The sequence below is a fragment of the Pomacea canaliculata genome, linkage group LG8, assembly GCF_003073045.1.
Source record: "Pomacea canaliculata isolate SZHN2017 linkage group LG8, ASM307304v1, whole genome shotgun sequence".
In the NCBI taxonomy this organism is placed as follows: Eukaryota; Metazoa; Mollusca; class Gastropoda; order Architaenioglossa; family Ampullariidae; genus Pomacea; species Pomacea canaliculata.
Genome location: NC_037597.1, coordinates 19525346 through 19541345, shown reverse-complemented (window position 1 = coordinate 19541345; position 16000 = coordinate 19525346). Strand labels below are relative to the sequence as shown.

The 16000-nt window shown below is 41.5% G+C and overlaps 1 protein-coding gene across 1 annotated transcript in view; it reads right to left on the bottom strand.

The window, feature by feature from the left end:
* The window catches only part of LOC112570413 (serine/threonine-protein phosphatase 4 regulatory subunit 4-like), a 66813-nt gene that overhangs the window by 25161 nt on the left and 25652 nt on the right, over positions 1-16000 (bottom strand). Inside the window, exons 3-12 of the mRNA XM_025248829.1 lie at positions 8008-8155; positions 7452-7525; positions 3982-4088; positions 3203-3310; positions 2587-2708; positions 1931-2053; positions 1077-1171; positions 684-764; positions 354-473; positions 21-92 (exon numbers count right to left, since the gene is read on the bottom strand). Coding sequence (XP_025104614.1) covers positions 21-92; positions 354-473; positions 684-764; positions 1077-1171; positions 1931-2053; positions 2587-2708; positions 3203-3310; positions 3982-4088; positions 7452-7525; positions 8008-8155 — 1050 coding nt within the window. The remainder of the gene's footprint in view (positions 1-20; positions 93-353; positions 474-683; positions 765-1076; positions 1172-1930; positions 2054-2586; positions 2709-3202; positions 3311-3981; positions 4089-7451; positions 7526-8007; positions 8156-16000) is intronic.

Here is a 16000-nt window from a genome sequence, read left to right as displayed (position 1 = left end):
CTAAACACTACTCACCTCTATACTTCGTCCTTCAGTAACACAATCATCTCCGGGAAGATCATATTAGCATTAGCGCCAAGAAGCTTCGCTATCTGTAAGATAGTAATCTTTGTTAGATATGCAGAAACTTACAGCTTCTGTGTCTGCATGAGGGGTTTATTTCTGCACAGGTATATATAAGTGCTGGGTGCAGCTTTTCAGATGTAAGTACAATGTATGTGAATTTATGTGTACATGTGTAAATGCATATCTGTTAAATTTTATGTCCATAAATCTTTAAATAATCCTACAGTCATCTACATTACTGATAAAATTCCTCCAAGATTTATGTAAGCCAAGAAAAAGCAACCAACCTCATGAAAACAACTAGCCATCGTTTGCCGGACTGTGACGTGTGGATCTTTACACAAGACTCCAAAGATTGGGTGCAGGTCTGATTTAAAAGACTTCACACCAACAAACAAGACCATTGCCTGAAAAAGCCCCAACCATATATTCCACAGCACAACTTCCAAAAACAGAATATAACAGAAAAAAACAGATCTTGCGAAAATCTTAGGTGCATGACAAAATTTAATTTCTTACTTAGATTTAAATCCTTGAACTCATGCACTTAAATGTTACAACAGAAAATCCTCAAATACTCTCTGTTGCCTGTTGTCCCTTTTTCTGGAAAGACTTACAGGGAAATTAAAAGCAGCATTTTGACGAGTCTGCACATGTCTATCCTCATCGTCATAAGGATAGCTTCCTGGTGTTCCCTGCTGAAAAAGAAATGGTACTAAGCAAAATCTTTAAGAGTCAACTTGTTCAAGATGCATTTCAGATCAGGTTTATTACTGCAAAGAAGTCTCTAACACACACAAACACACCTCTCAAGTATTCTGGGATCCCCATCTCCCCCTATTCAATCTGTAGCTGCTGAAATGCACAAATACTTGACATATTTCTCTCATATACACATTGCTTTTATAAACATGTGTTACTGGTATTGGACTATTCCACATCAGAGCCTTCCCTTGCTTTCAACGAAAAACAATCTAAAGTGAAAACTTTGCACACCATGGCATACACACCTTATCAATAGATTTTGATTTTTCCTGCAAACCCATTTTGCACAACTTTTTATAGAAATGAATAAAAAAGTGTTTCAGCTCCCCACTGAGATTACCTGAAAGAGAAGAAAAGCCAGCAACTGATGAAAAGCTGCCATCTAAGGTTAGTTATTAAATCACTGCTAAGTGTAATATAAGCACTGATGCACATCATGAACTACAAGCCCCCTACAAAAATGCAGTAAAGACCTTCTAGATTCTAAGATTCAGAAAATATTGCACCTGTTGTAATGAATACAAATTACCTTCTCTGCAACAATTTCTTATGCCATCATCAATGTCATCATTCTTACATTATATATTTAATATGTATAATATCATAAAGTATAGTTCTAAAATAAATACAGACACATCATGAGTTTGACCCAAAGAAGCTAGGTGGGGGAAGATTTAATGTAAGAAATTAGGCTTATGATCAGTTCTTCCTCATATGAGAGAAATAAACATGATGCATTGTCCAAACAATAAACATTCAAAATAAACAACCAATGACAGATCACAATTTTAATAAAAAGTTCAAAGATGAAGAATTTATGTTCTTGAAACATGTCTATGATCAATACTGATGATGTCTCACATGCAAGATACTGTTCTGCTGCCCATACGCAAAGACATTATTATACAAGTAAAGCTTTGTGGACAATTCTTTTTAAAATTGACAGATATGAATTTAAGTAATAGTTTAATTCTATGATGAAATGTAGATCTTGCACATGTTCAAGAGCTCTTAATAATTATTATTACAGATAGTGCAGAACATTACCCACAAAATAAAACTAAAAAATAGTAATTTTTAATTAATCTTCGCTACTCACTTTCTAAACCATGGCAAATCTTGCCAAATTGTTTAGCAACAAATGGCAAAGTGCGATCATGTGTAGTCATAGCACGGTTACAGAATTTGTGCACAAGCGGAACAACCACCCCCTCTCGTGTTTCTGAAATAAAGAATAATGCTTTGAACATGTTTGAACAAACAGTTCATTTCTTCAAGAAGAAAAACTTTTTTTTTCCTGGAGAATCTGTCAAGAACCTCATAAATGGCTGCAGGATCTTCTGCTGTTCTGGATGTCATCTAGTATTTGAGTTTCTGCACCTTAATATCACCAAATCTACACTGACATTAGGTGTTAAAGTTACACATAAACTACTTCAAAGAAATAAATCCTTGCCCAAATGAACTGTTGCAATGGCACTGAATAAAAGCTACTAATCAACCACATACTAAACTGCATAATTCAGTATTTTCCAAAAAAATGTAAGCAGATTCTTGTTACAAATACGTTAATAAATTGTTGCAATGATACGTAAAATCTCATAACTTACTGTCACAAAAAATACTGTAACTAGAGATTTGTCCCTTTTGCCATGTCAAATGGGGATACTAAAAGTTCTGCTTGCAGAATTTTATAACATATTTACAAAGATTGAAGCATATTAAATTTCAAAGAAACAATAACAATAAGCTCACCATCATCTAAGAGGCTAAGGATATTGACAAAAGTGTCAAGACCCATAATGCGAACATCACTTTCTTCATCATCTGCCAACTCCAAAAGCTCTGGCAATATTACAGCCTTAGTTGTCTCTAGACTACACAACATAGAAGAGAGTGAACTGTAAGCTTATGGGCTTTCGCATGCTCCTAATACATGTTAGAAGTTTATCAAATCTTCTCTGCTCCAAGAAATGTAAATTATATGCATTCATGCTGATGATCTAAACTTCTTCAGATAAAACGTTTTTCACCCTTTGTGAAACAAATTAATTCTTTGTTGTTTCATTACCTTCACATGGATTTACTGAGACATTTGTCCTTTTCTCAAAACATAAAAACTACATCTACACTTTCATTTAGGTGCCTCATTCAGTTAATATGAAAAAGGTAGTTTTGTTTACAGAGCATCAAAGCCTCAGAGGAAAATGTGAACCCTGCACCAGCACATGTTTGAAAATGTAAAATAAACATCTAGGCCTTGCATTACATAAAAACAGATATTTTAATATTTAATCAAACAGTTTTGCAATAATTCTTTATCCTACAATAAGTTGCAGTTAAGTAGGCAATGCTGTTTCCAAGACCGTACCCAAGTCCTCGTGCTACAGACTCCAGCTGAAAGCACATACAGGCTCGCACCTCGTGTTCCACATCTTGACACAGTTGCTGGACCACCGGCAAGATTTCTTTCTTAATTCTGTTGAACAGAAACCTTTTTTAAATTTTAAAACAGCTATTTTTTCAAGCAAAAAAAAGCCTTCCGTTTTAACATGGACACTTTGCATGATACCCATGAATGTACTGCACAAACAGGGACAGCTATGTCATCCTACAAAGATCTACAAATGGTTTCTACTGCTTTCCACCCTTTTCCAATTTTTTCCAACAATATTTCCCATTAAAAGATAAACTGAACTCATTTTTAACTCACTTGCTGAAAGATGTTTCATGGTAAAGGAAAAATCCCTTTTAAACAAACTGTAAAAAAATAAACGCTACCTAATGCTTAAATCAATAAAAGTTTCAAGAAATCAACTAGACCATGCAATGAAAAATTATGATCAGTAAGCCCTGGGCAAGGTAATGCAGCAGTACTAATAAGGCTACTTAGCCAAAGGTGAACAATGATGCACATGTTCATTCCTTGTTATTCCTCGAGGACCATAGGGCCGCAGCAAATGATCCACATGGGCCATTCACTATTCAGGTCCTTAAATCACTATATGGAGAGGCAGTGAGCTGACAAAACAACTCAAGCCTTTTGCCTTAAAGCATATCCTCCAACTTTCTGAAACTTCTGCACAGCTTAGTCCTTTTAGTGGCTGGTATTTGCCATGAAAAAATTGCAGCAAAACTGAGAGTACTTACACAAAAGGTTCAAATTTAGTTGCCACCTTGCCCAGAATTTTGCAGCATGAGAGACGAGCTTGCACAGGCTGGGAAATCTGCCCCTTACTTATGGCAATGCTAAGAATCTGCAAAATAGCATGCGACAATTTTTAACTTAACACCTCCAGTAGCTTTGACACACACAAACACCAGGTATTCTATCACCCCTAATAGAAGTCCATTTGAACAAATGCTGCACAAACATCAGGTATTCTAAGCAACAAGTTCTAAAAATTGCATCCCACAACGAAAAAAATATGTATGGAAAGTTCAACCTCCTTAAAATCTAACAATTATTAGAACTTTAAGACTTTTTCAAAATACTACATAAACTTTTATAGCCCATTTTCCCATTTTAAAACTTACAATAAGCTTTATAAATCCAGTTGAACTATACAAATATACTAATAGTGACTCAAATGAGCAAAGCATTTAAAACAGCTAAAAATATATCTATAAAGAATCAAAGACAAAAAGATAAACTAAGCAAAGATATTCAAAGATAGCATTAAGGATATTAAGTGAACTGCATCCATCTAGTCCCCATGAAATAAACTCCAAAAAAATCTATCAAAAGTTGTAGTCTCTTCGCTTAAACTTCTCTAACCGCTCTATATCTTTACTTCACAGACTACATACAAAATTGTGTATGTCCATGCATGCGTTCCACATGTACATGCACTTATGTGCACACAAACACACTCCCTCCATCCCCCACCAACACACACTCTGTCTCTGGTGCCTTGGGCAGTCCGGTCACACAACCGTTAGCATCTGTCACTGACACAGTGAGAACCTGCTATCCTGGATTCAGATCTTGTCTCAGGCATGCCATTTTTTTTCTCTGCATGTGGCATCTGCTTACAGGGCTGGCTGCTTTGCCAAGGTGGCTATACCATATTAGCTGCTGGCTGGGCATAAAACACTTATTCTTCCCCCACCTGTCCTTCTTTTGTCACTCACACATTTTTGGAAGAATTTTTTTTTTGGTCATGTGATCCAACATCACAAACACAATTACAGGAATATACTCATTTGACTAAAGCCCCTTAATGTTGACAGCGATGTTGGCAGCAAAGAGGGTACAAGTGTACCAAGCACAGAAAAACTTTTGATCATATGCTTATGTATAAATTCAGCTGAGATTTCAATTGTTGTCCTCCCTGCTTATCACAATTGGTCACTATTAAATTAATCCATCTTAAAAAACAGAACTGATTACACAGACGCAGAACTATCTTGACTCTAACATTGGTATGAATACTGAGCTTCATGAAGGATATGCACAAAGAGAGTGTCATTTACGGTTCATCCAGTTTATGTATGGTCCTTACTGTCAACATGGCTGAAGAGGCTCAAACACCTCCTCGCAGGTCAATAAAGTTTACAGCCTGTCCTGAATATTTTGTCCTGAGAGGAGGAGCAGTCTAGTTGCAAATGTGCCCAAACTGAGGAAGGTGCAAATGTAAGCCCAAGTACAAGTACTTTAACATAAAAATATAAGCTTGATGGTGTCTCATAAATGAAAGTATGCCCACAAGTAGAGTTAGAGTAGACCTGATGAACTTAAATAAAGACAAATAAAAACTGACAATTAAACAGAGTAAATAAAGTAAGCATCTTAACCATAACAATTTAAGCAGTAAAGAAGCATGCAATAATATGCGTTGTCCACGACTGTTCTTTACTCTCTTTGCTGATATTGCGTTCCCTCTCAGTGTACTGGCACAACACATTTTATGTTAAATTATAACATACTGTTTTTGAGTATATCTGCCAGAAAAACTGGTTATTTCTGTAAAATTAGGCCACACCTGTTGAAATTTATGTTGACATTAAAACTGGTCAAAGTTCCCCGAAAGCGAATCGCAGACAATGACAGTATACTTTGACTAGCAACACTAGACAGAAAAATTTTAATGACAATTTATGCATTCAGCTAATGTACAGTGAAACTGTTATATAAATCAACAAGAACTATTGGGGAAGTGAGGAACTTTTCTACAGCTCTTGGAAATGAAAACTGAGCAGCAAAAGTTTTTTATGTGGTAAATATTTTAGGGATGTGAACCAAGTTTTTTTTATGTTTGTGCAGATTCCTGGTGATTCAAAGCAGAAAGATGGTATCAAAGCTGCTAAACTCAAGTTCTTCTGCAAATATTTTTCCAGGGATCATGGAAATAAAAAAAAACAATATTTTTTATATTTCTGATACTGGTTTAAAAATATTCCTTCTTAAAGGCAGGAAATAATGGTTTGACTGAGGAAAGGGAGTAGGTACAAATTGGGCCAGAAAGAATCAGTGAAGAATGACTACCAGGGTAGCCAGCACCATGAGTGCTTCTCACCGAACTGGCACGAACCATTTTTTTACACCGTACCGTACAAGTTTGTTCTTTAACTGAAAACTGTAATATCCAAACTGTTTTGTTTATGACACATTATGGCATGATCATTTTTCTGAAACCCTGCCAACAAATACAAGCAGCTGACATGATATTAAACGACAACTTGCCACCTGTTTTTCTTATTTGTGCTCTTCTGATTGATCCCATCATGGTCTCCTACAGATGTGATCAAATCTGGAAAAAAAATCTGCCCTTCTGTTGGCAATATATCTGTCAGGGGGAAATGAAACACTGCAAGGAAGCTGATTTCTTTAAAGAGATGCACCCATTTCAAGGCAGAGGGTCATAAAACTGCATCCCTCATAGCCACGAACCTTGCAAGAAACCGAAGAAACAGCTCAGCATCCCAAACATATGGGTACTCTCTCCATGCCAAAAAAATATGCTTCATTGGATGCAGCATTTCAAAAATATCCGAGTGATTCATTCAGTCTCTGCAACCTACTGCTATTACATCTTTGGGACAGGTGCATCCAACAAAGCCTGGTTCTGCCTTTAGCGATGGATATAAATGCTTATTCCAAACATTTTGCAAGTCTCTGTTTCTGTACTAGCTTTTCCTACTTCTGACTAGTGTTGATGAACAATCAAGTTAAAAGCCTGAGAGTGAGAAAGAGTGTGTGTCTCTCAGTGTGCACAAGTACATATGGCAAGATGTCCTATCATAAACAAGCAATCTGGAAACATACAATTATAGATTGATGCAATCATCTCTGTGGATGGATGCATGCACACACACACACCACCCACCTTCACACGTATGCACGCGTGAACACACTTTCTCTCTTGAAAACAACTGACACATGGAACACATCTTCAAATCATGTTTTTTTTGTTTTTAGAGTGAGAGATACAGTTACAAAAAACTTCCAAGCTAGCATGAGCAATCTCTTTCTAGTCAACTTGTTTTGTAAACTTCATGCATTATAAACACCTTGGAAGCCTCTGCTGTTGAAGTATTTTGAACTACATGCTATCCACAGTACCTCTTCAAACTGCCTTTCACACAACAAAGAAAGAATTACAATTAAGATAACTCACATCTTTCTTTATAATTTCCTTAGGCAGGAGATCGATGACATCCAGCAATGTATCCAGCCATGCTGCTGCAACCTCTGGGAAACCAAAAACTTAATTGTCAGATATGTATTGATGATTACAAGTCTACAGCTAAAGACAACAACTTGTATTCACGCTTGCTTAAAATCACCTGTTCAAAATCTGTTACAGTCAGCAAGGTTAGTAATCAGTCATTCACACTGGTACAATCAGACATGATTATACCAAGTTTTTTTCACTGAGATACAAAAAAGAAAAGATGGCATTCCATCTATCTTTATGCCATGCCAGCTTTACAGCACAGACTCAACAAAACTATCACCCCTTATCTCATTTTATTTTACAGATTATAAATATCATTAACTGCTTGCTTTAACATACCCATCTTAAAAAACCCCTTTCTTTCCACCTTGTCTTATCACTTCAGATATAAAAATTTAATTTTATTTTTAATATAATGGATCAAACTCTTTAAAGGACTGAAGATTACAGCCCACTTCTTTTTATGACTTTTCTATTCACAAATGTGTATTCTTACCACTGTCCTTGCTGTCTACACTGGACAGGATGGTCTGCAGAAAGGTCTGGGTATAGTTCTGCACTGGGATCAGCTGGTCTTGCAGAATCTGCAGGAATGCTGAGGAGGCAGCAAGCTGCATGTCCTGCTGTGCCACATATAGCACCTCCTGTAACAACATGCAAACACTTGATGATTATTCAGCATGTTGTATGTTGCCAGTATTATAGCATAAAGTGGCAGAAAGATTTTTCTCTCAGTCGCTGACATCTAGAATACTAGTGGTCTCCTCTGACAAGAAGACAACCTTCAAAGCTATGATGAGATCCAAAAAAAAAGTTCATCTATTATAAGACGGGTTTTGCACTGGGCTACAATAACAACATGCATTAACATATTTTTTTGCAGACAATACCTTTTCAAATATCATGATTCCTTCAGTACTCTGGTCAGTAAAATGTCCCAAAAACAAAACCAGATGATGAAAACATTTCTGGCCTCTGAAATATTTCTGAAAATCTTAACAGTTACAGAAAAGTTCTTATGGTTCTACTAATTATGTTTTAAATGTCAATTTTGTGCTACTGCATCACTGTAACAAGATGAACAGATGTCCAGATCCCTTCATTTTTCAAGAAAATTCGTGCCCCCTTATGTTCCCTTCCTCCCCACCAAACAACAGGTTACTGAGTTCCACTACTTTTGTGCAAAGTGCAATAATAAAAAATTATGTATGTATATCTGTTTATTTACTGATTGTGTGTGTATATATATTGAAAGGCCACCAAACAGACACCAATGCACATTTGAGACTTTCAGACTGTGTTCCAAATGGCAACAGTCAGGTCCTGAACCAGCAACATCTTGCAACTGCAGCCTGCAATGTCGTAACAGCTCCTGACGATGTGGCCACCAGTAAATCGCCTGCTCGCGCACACGTCACTTCTCCCCTACCTTCCTGCCAATGCTGGAACCTCCTCAGCCAGCAGGATAAGCCCTCCAGCAAAGGAAGTTCCTCCTTTCATCTCCTCCTGATGCTCGGAAGGTTTGACAGACGAGCTTTGGAGATGGGGAGGGAGCCAGCTGCTGGGGATTCCTGGCTGGAACAAGTGGGTCTCCCTTTCTGACACTGCCTGTAATGGAGGCGTCGACAAGGATGTCTCACACAACACCACGCCGCATTCTCTCCACGCTCTAGCTTTCAGGTGAAAACCTACTTAGCAAAGCTGCCTTCCTCCCCGTCTTCTCCACACACCTGCAATGACGCCTGTCCTTGAAATAGCACAGCATGCTGGGAAGAGATCGATATACACTGACTTCAGGTGTGTACAAACAACTCGACTGCACTCGGTGTGCACGGTAAGTTTCCCCAAATTTGGCGAGAAGAAAAAAAAACTTGGTCTATGTTTTGCTGGCAAAATCACAGACCGTGGTGGCAAAATCCCAGACCGTGGTGGCAAAACCACAGACCGTGGTATTATCGTTTATTGGAGAGCCGTGAGATATACATCCGTGGTGAAAATGCCCGACTTGTGAAAGTGACCGCTCTTTTGACCAAGTGAACCACTCACGCCACGTAGTCTGTGGTGGTGGACGATGGAACTTTCCTTTACATCTCATGACATCTTATTTTATCTCTATTTCACACTCCCACCCACAAAAAACAGCGGTGCTACTGATAGTTTATGGTAGTGAAAAATATGAATCCCATCTCCCTACTCCCTTTGCCACCCGGTTTTTTCCACTCTTCCATGCAACTCCTCTTCCACCCGAAGCCTTTCCACCAAATGCCTCTCGCATAGTTTTCCTCCATCTGTTCCATCTTCGGAACACTTGCATACCTGGAATTCAGTCCATTTAAATTCTTGTTTTCTCGTTCAACCCTCCAGTTTGTGTTTTTGGTTTGTTTGTGTGGTTTTGTTTTCTTTTTGTGTGTGTGTGTGGTGTTTTGTTTGTTTTGTTTTGTTTTTTTTTTTTTTTGGGGGGGGTGTTTTTTAAAGAAAGCTTTTGTTCTATATTTATATTTCGTCCGGCATGTTTAAAATAGATATCGCCTTTCTAGATAAGCACTCTGAGTGAAAACGACTGAGAGAGAGAGACCTCGGTCGAGTGTGGGACCTGATGCCAGACAATTTAAACGCCGGCGGTGAACGTACTGACTCCGGCAGGGGCAGTTACTCGCAAGATGGCGGGTGCTATTCTCAGAGAACACCCCGCCCCTACTCCCCACCCAGCAGGACGACCGATCGCTTACTCCCATCACCAGTCATCTGTGAAACGCGTTGAGGCACTTGGCTTCTTGGCGGGACTACACCTGATGGTTTTATTGCTCGAGGAACGCATCAGTTGCTCTTCAGCGCTGCTCAACAGGCGCCTACCCACCCATCCTCCCCAACCCTTAATTTCCCCCTTTTACTCATATAGGCGATAACCTAGTCCCGTCCTCTAGTCTAACCCCTACATCTTCTCCATTCCATGTGGTGGTCGTCGTTGTAGTCGCTGCAGTTTTGTATGCATCATCAGTTACAATCCTGCTTGGACGAGTGTTCCAGTTCCGAGGCAAATACTTCAGTTTGTTCAGAAGTCTTGGTGGGTGTTCGAATGGGTTCCCCCTTCTTCTCGTTATTTGGTTTTCGTTTCTGCGTCATCTGTCTTATTCACCTCCCATCTCCCGTCTTCCTTTTCCCTGCTGGGTCATCCATCGTCAGTCAAGACTGTCTTGGGTGAGAGAGGTGGAGGAAGAAGCAGCTTCTGGGTAGACAGATGAGTTACTGTCAGTGACAGCGAGTAAGTCACACAAAAAAGTTCACAAAAACTAGGTTTCTCTGTTTCAAGCTGTCTGCCATTCAGACGCTTTTCATTTCAAAGAAAAAAAATTGTTTCGTCATTCACTGATCACGAAGAAACACACCACCCTACCTCCTCCACTTTCTTCAACCATGAAAAATTCCTAGCGCAGCACAACACGCACGTGCGCTTCGTGAGCAGCAAGGCATGGAGACAACAATCCATATACATGTACAAGGTGTGTCTGAGAAATAACGGGACTGCCGACACAAACAATTTATTTCACCTCCAGTGCAGGTGCATCGTGGCTGCTTCACCACCACAATGCACCTGCTCGCAACGCCCTGAGCATTCTACAGTATCTGGCCGAGGAGAACATCGCCGGACTGGAACAACCTCCCTATTCATCCAATTTTGCTCCAGGTGACTGTTTTCTTTCCCCCAAGGAGACCCGTTTTGAAAGCGTGGAGGCCGTCAAGAGGGCCCTAACGACGGTGATGAGGGGCATCCAGCAGTGCATCGAAGCATGGCAGAGAATGATGGAAAAGGGCATCAGACTCAAGGGGATTATTTTGATGGGGAAACCATGTTGTTCGTTTTCTGGAATTAAATTGTGACACCACACCCTTATTTTTCAGACACACCTCGCAAATATAAATCTTGTCTCTGTAAAATATTACTAAAGCAGATGCGTCTCCTTTTGGACTCTGCGAAAAGCAAAGAGAGAGAGAGAGTGGCAAGAAGGGTCGCCACAGCTTGATTGACAAGTGATGGAGAGGACGCTCCTCCAGCAAGTCTGTCTTCAGGACAAGACCCTCAAGCGCCGACACCCTGCCATCTGGTGGTCTGCAACCCCGCGCGCACAGCTGATTCCCGAAGGGCAACGGTATCATGCGAGCTTTGTTTATTCGACTAACGAACCATGCACACGTGCCCATTACCGAGAAACGAAAAGGGACACAACATTTTTAAAGCACGCGTGTCATTCTGGGGGTGGTGGGGGGGGGGAGTAGGGGGCTGGAAGTGAAGATCGTGAAGAAGCTAATGTCGAAACCCTCTATGTAGAGTACTATCGAGAGCGCTTCCACCCCATCCACGACCATCATGCGAGTTCTCATACGTGCTCCGGGTGATTCCCGGGGGGTGCTAGCAAAGACCGGAAGAGACGACCTTTAGCACTGACGCCGATGTTTGGCAAGAATGCATCTGCTCGTTGCTGGGACCGCGTGCTGCAAGTTTCCAGGGCCTTGACGCTGCAGCTGCCATCTGGCTGGACAAGACTGACTGTTCGCTGCGAGTTCAGAGGCACAAGCTGGAAAAAAACAATAAGGGAATGAAGGGGGATGAGGAATCAGTAATTTACTAGGCAGCAACTAAGGCTTCAACGCGGTATACGCAGCCAGCCCTGTAAACAGAGAAAGAACAGCGTGCCCGAGAGGAGATCTGAACCCATGACAGCCAACCTTTACTGCACTGGTGACAGGTACTAACGGTTGCGCCACCGGGCCCATGAAGTGACCATCTCGATGGAGGCCAAAGTTACCACAATTACAAACCTGACGACCTTACCTGGAAAACACACAGGCTTGATCCCGCCTTCTCTTCGTTTGGTTTCAGCTTCTTTGTCATCTCGCCACGTCAGCAAGAGCCTCAGAAACAGACGAGGAATGCGAAGAAAATAACCAAAAAAAAAAGTCTTTTTTCGGGTCCGTTCTTCCGACGCTCCGTTCCTCTGACGCCGACATGAAACTGGTTAGTCGTTGGTGTTTAATGCCAAGACAGCAACTGAAGATAAACAATGGCGGCGAGTGTAGCCCTATAAACAAATGTCACATCCACAAAGAAATCCAGAAATGACGCAATGCAGGGCGAGGTGTAAATCCACAGCCCACGCTCTCCACTGTCTCGACAAGCACTGAAAGGAATTCATGGGGTGAAGATTTTTAAATGCTTGGAAAAGCTCAAGCCAAGATATAAGAACTCGAAATTGCCATGCCACGATAAGTTGATGAGCATAAGTTCTCGACTCTCCCAGTGTCCTCCAAGCATAAAAGTGTCCATTTATAATCATCGTGTCTGCGCTGCTGGCCTCTTTCTGGGAAGAGTGTAAGTGTCTATCTTGGAAGCGGTGTATTCCACCCAGACCTGGAGAAACAATATTTCGAATCGAGCTTTACCCGATCAAAAGAAAGGAAATTAGAGGAAAAGTTTACAGTTTAAAGTTTCCCGAAGAAACGAAAATATAGGCTGTATTGACAATTTCTTTTTTTAGACGTCTTGAACATATAAAGAGTTTATTTCCACCATTCAAGTCGACTCAGCCGCTAGACAGGCGCCCAAACACAAGTTGCACACTAGACGCGAGATTTACACAACCGGAACCTCCGTCCAAACATGGTAAGGACAGGAAGAGTGAGCCCAACAATACGCTGTAATACGTATCTACCACGTGCATGCCGCTCCGGTCGCTATAATAACATCCCCCAACCTAAGATGCACCTCCGACCTCTCTAACTAACACTCCCCAAACCTAACATCCATCTCCTTAAAAAAAAAATACTACGAAGATTGAGACGTCCTTCCATAGCTGCTGCCATAAAAGAACGACTAGTGTAAACAACGGTACGCGGGAAACCATCAAATAGTCAACACAAGGGAGAAAAGTGATTCCCGCCTGCCCATAAACCGAGGATAAAGAGGGCGGCATGGTGCGGGCGGCAGGCGGCGGTTGTGTCAGCCGCGCGGCACAGCGAGGTGTGAGTCGCTTGCCTCACACTAATTGTGACTCACAAAACCATTTGTCACCCGAGCTCCTTCATCTTGCCGCTCTCCGTCTTCCAGCAACCTGTCGATACCCTTCTGCTCAGACGCTTTTTACTTAACAGGAGGAAAAATAATGAGCCTTTCTTTCATTCCTGTAGATAAGAGGAACTGCTCTCCTGACATAAGCCATTTTCTCCAACACCAACACCACCTCCTGCCCAATTCTGTGCTTATTTTCACCTAACCATCTTTCATCGATTTCCATCGCCGAAGCAGCCAGCCAGCCATCCCCGTCTTAGAACCGTTTGGAAAAGCCCAGAACCTGCCCAGCTCTGACGCCACGTACAGCGAGCAACAGAAGAAACGAAAACGAAGCTTTAGACCATTAACGGCGGCCTGAACCTTTGGAGTTCAAAGCCAGCCGAGTAGTTCTGCTTCAACGTCGGCTTACATCAACGCCTTGCTTTTGTCCTGAAGATTATCGCTGAATGCCAAGCGGAGAAGGAAAAGCTTTTGACCAAACAGCAAACAGCGTGCCTGAAGACAGGGAGGGAAGCTCAAAGACTCGGGAGGGAAGAGACAAGACGGAAAGAGGCGAGAGAGAGAGAGGGGGGGGAGATAACCAGAGACCAGGGTGCTGGTGGCAGACTCCATATGTTCTCTGTGCGCCACAAGACAGGCAGGAAGGAAGCATTTATTTTTTTAAAAAAAGTCTTGAGGCAATATTTAACAAGAGTGTACATTGTACACTACACCAACCGGAGACATTTAGCACAAGATTAGCTTAGGAACTTTTTTCTTCTCCCTGTCGCCCTTTAAATCACCTCTAGTTACATCCCCTGTCTGCTGTTACGATCCTGTAATTCTCAGCCAGCTCGGTCCCGTTTATTTTCTGCTCCTCTGGTCCTTACCATTTCTCATGTACCGGTCTTGCCATTAGTGTCATGCTTTGTTTGTTTGCTATTTTCTCGGATATGATCCGCTCTTTGATGTGCTGCTGTTTCCTCTGCCGTGAGCCTGGTATGAATGTCACACTATTGATGTCCTGCCATTAGTACCCTGCTATTTCTGCTGCTCGATAGTGCTTTTCTTTGTTCGAAATACGGGTCGCTGATGACCGTGCAGCATTTTGTAATGAACCTTAAACAACTGGCCGACAAATGTTAGTGGCATAGATTAGCATGACACTAATAATACAGTATTTTTTTAATTAGGAATCACGATAATACGAATCCATCTACGCGGGTGTGTACCCCCTTTATTTTTAGAAGCTGGTCAACAAAACTCACAATATCTTCCTGGAGTCGGGAGGAGGGCGGTCTATAAAAACTCATTAATTTTAACTGTGGGTTTGAAAACCCTTAGCATGTTACTCATGATAAAGAACTGTAACACACGCCGGGTATATGAGTTTACACAACAGTACCACTGTAATACACACACAGGGTACATGGAGTTACTCTATGATGCGACTGTAAGACAGGAGTTTGCTAGCACTGAAACACTAGCTTTCCTTCAGTTTTTCTCAGCCACCCGTCCCCACCTGTACTTTGTTCCGCAAACTTGAAAGTTTATAAACAAACATTTTATGAACGCAGTTCGTGTTTCCGCACAACTGTCGTTAAGCTGTGTCGACCGCACCCGTGGAAGGAATGAACGGTTGAGAGAGGGGAAGACTTTAATGATTCTTCTAATATCTTTACGTTTGACAACGAGCGAGCCAGTGAGCAAATAGCGGTTACCATCACAACAAGGGATAGCCACGATATCTCAACTTACGCTAAGCCCTGCCTCTCTTCAAGAACATTTAACCACCCGCACGGTGCGGGGGTAGTAGGGTGGAGGGTAGGCTGAAGGAGAAACACTTAAAGGATGGAGAAGCACTCTCGAGTGCCGCAAGAGCCACCCCTCACACACACACCCTCAGCCTACCAGAACTGAGACAGGCAGTGAGAGAGAACGGGTGGAGTTGGGTGGAGGGGAGAGCTTGGCAGTTTACTTCGGAGAGCAATGCAGTAAGAAACATGTTGTTGTTTCTGCCACAGTAATTGTATTGTACCGCCTTCGTATTGCAGGACCCTTGGGTTGTAAACAGCCTCCTTTGTATCCCGTCTGTTGTTGGGCTAATTTATGAGAAGCTGCCTCATGTTGTGAACCTCCTACGTGAGTACCCTCGTAATATAAAATCATATATTTCAGAACCCTCGGACTGTAGTACCCTCAATCTGCACCACCAAAGTATCATAAGCACCCTCGTGTTGCAAACACCCTCGTGTTGTATGACCTACGTATCGCCAACTTCGTATCACCCGCGTTTACTCAACGCCTACTTTGCCCACCACCACGGCCATCACATCGCTGTTCTCTTTGTTTGCATCACGACCCACGTATCCCTGCAGCTCAGATAATGAGAGTAAGCTCAGAATTACCCAGAATGCACAGCAAAAGCCCCAATCAATTACAG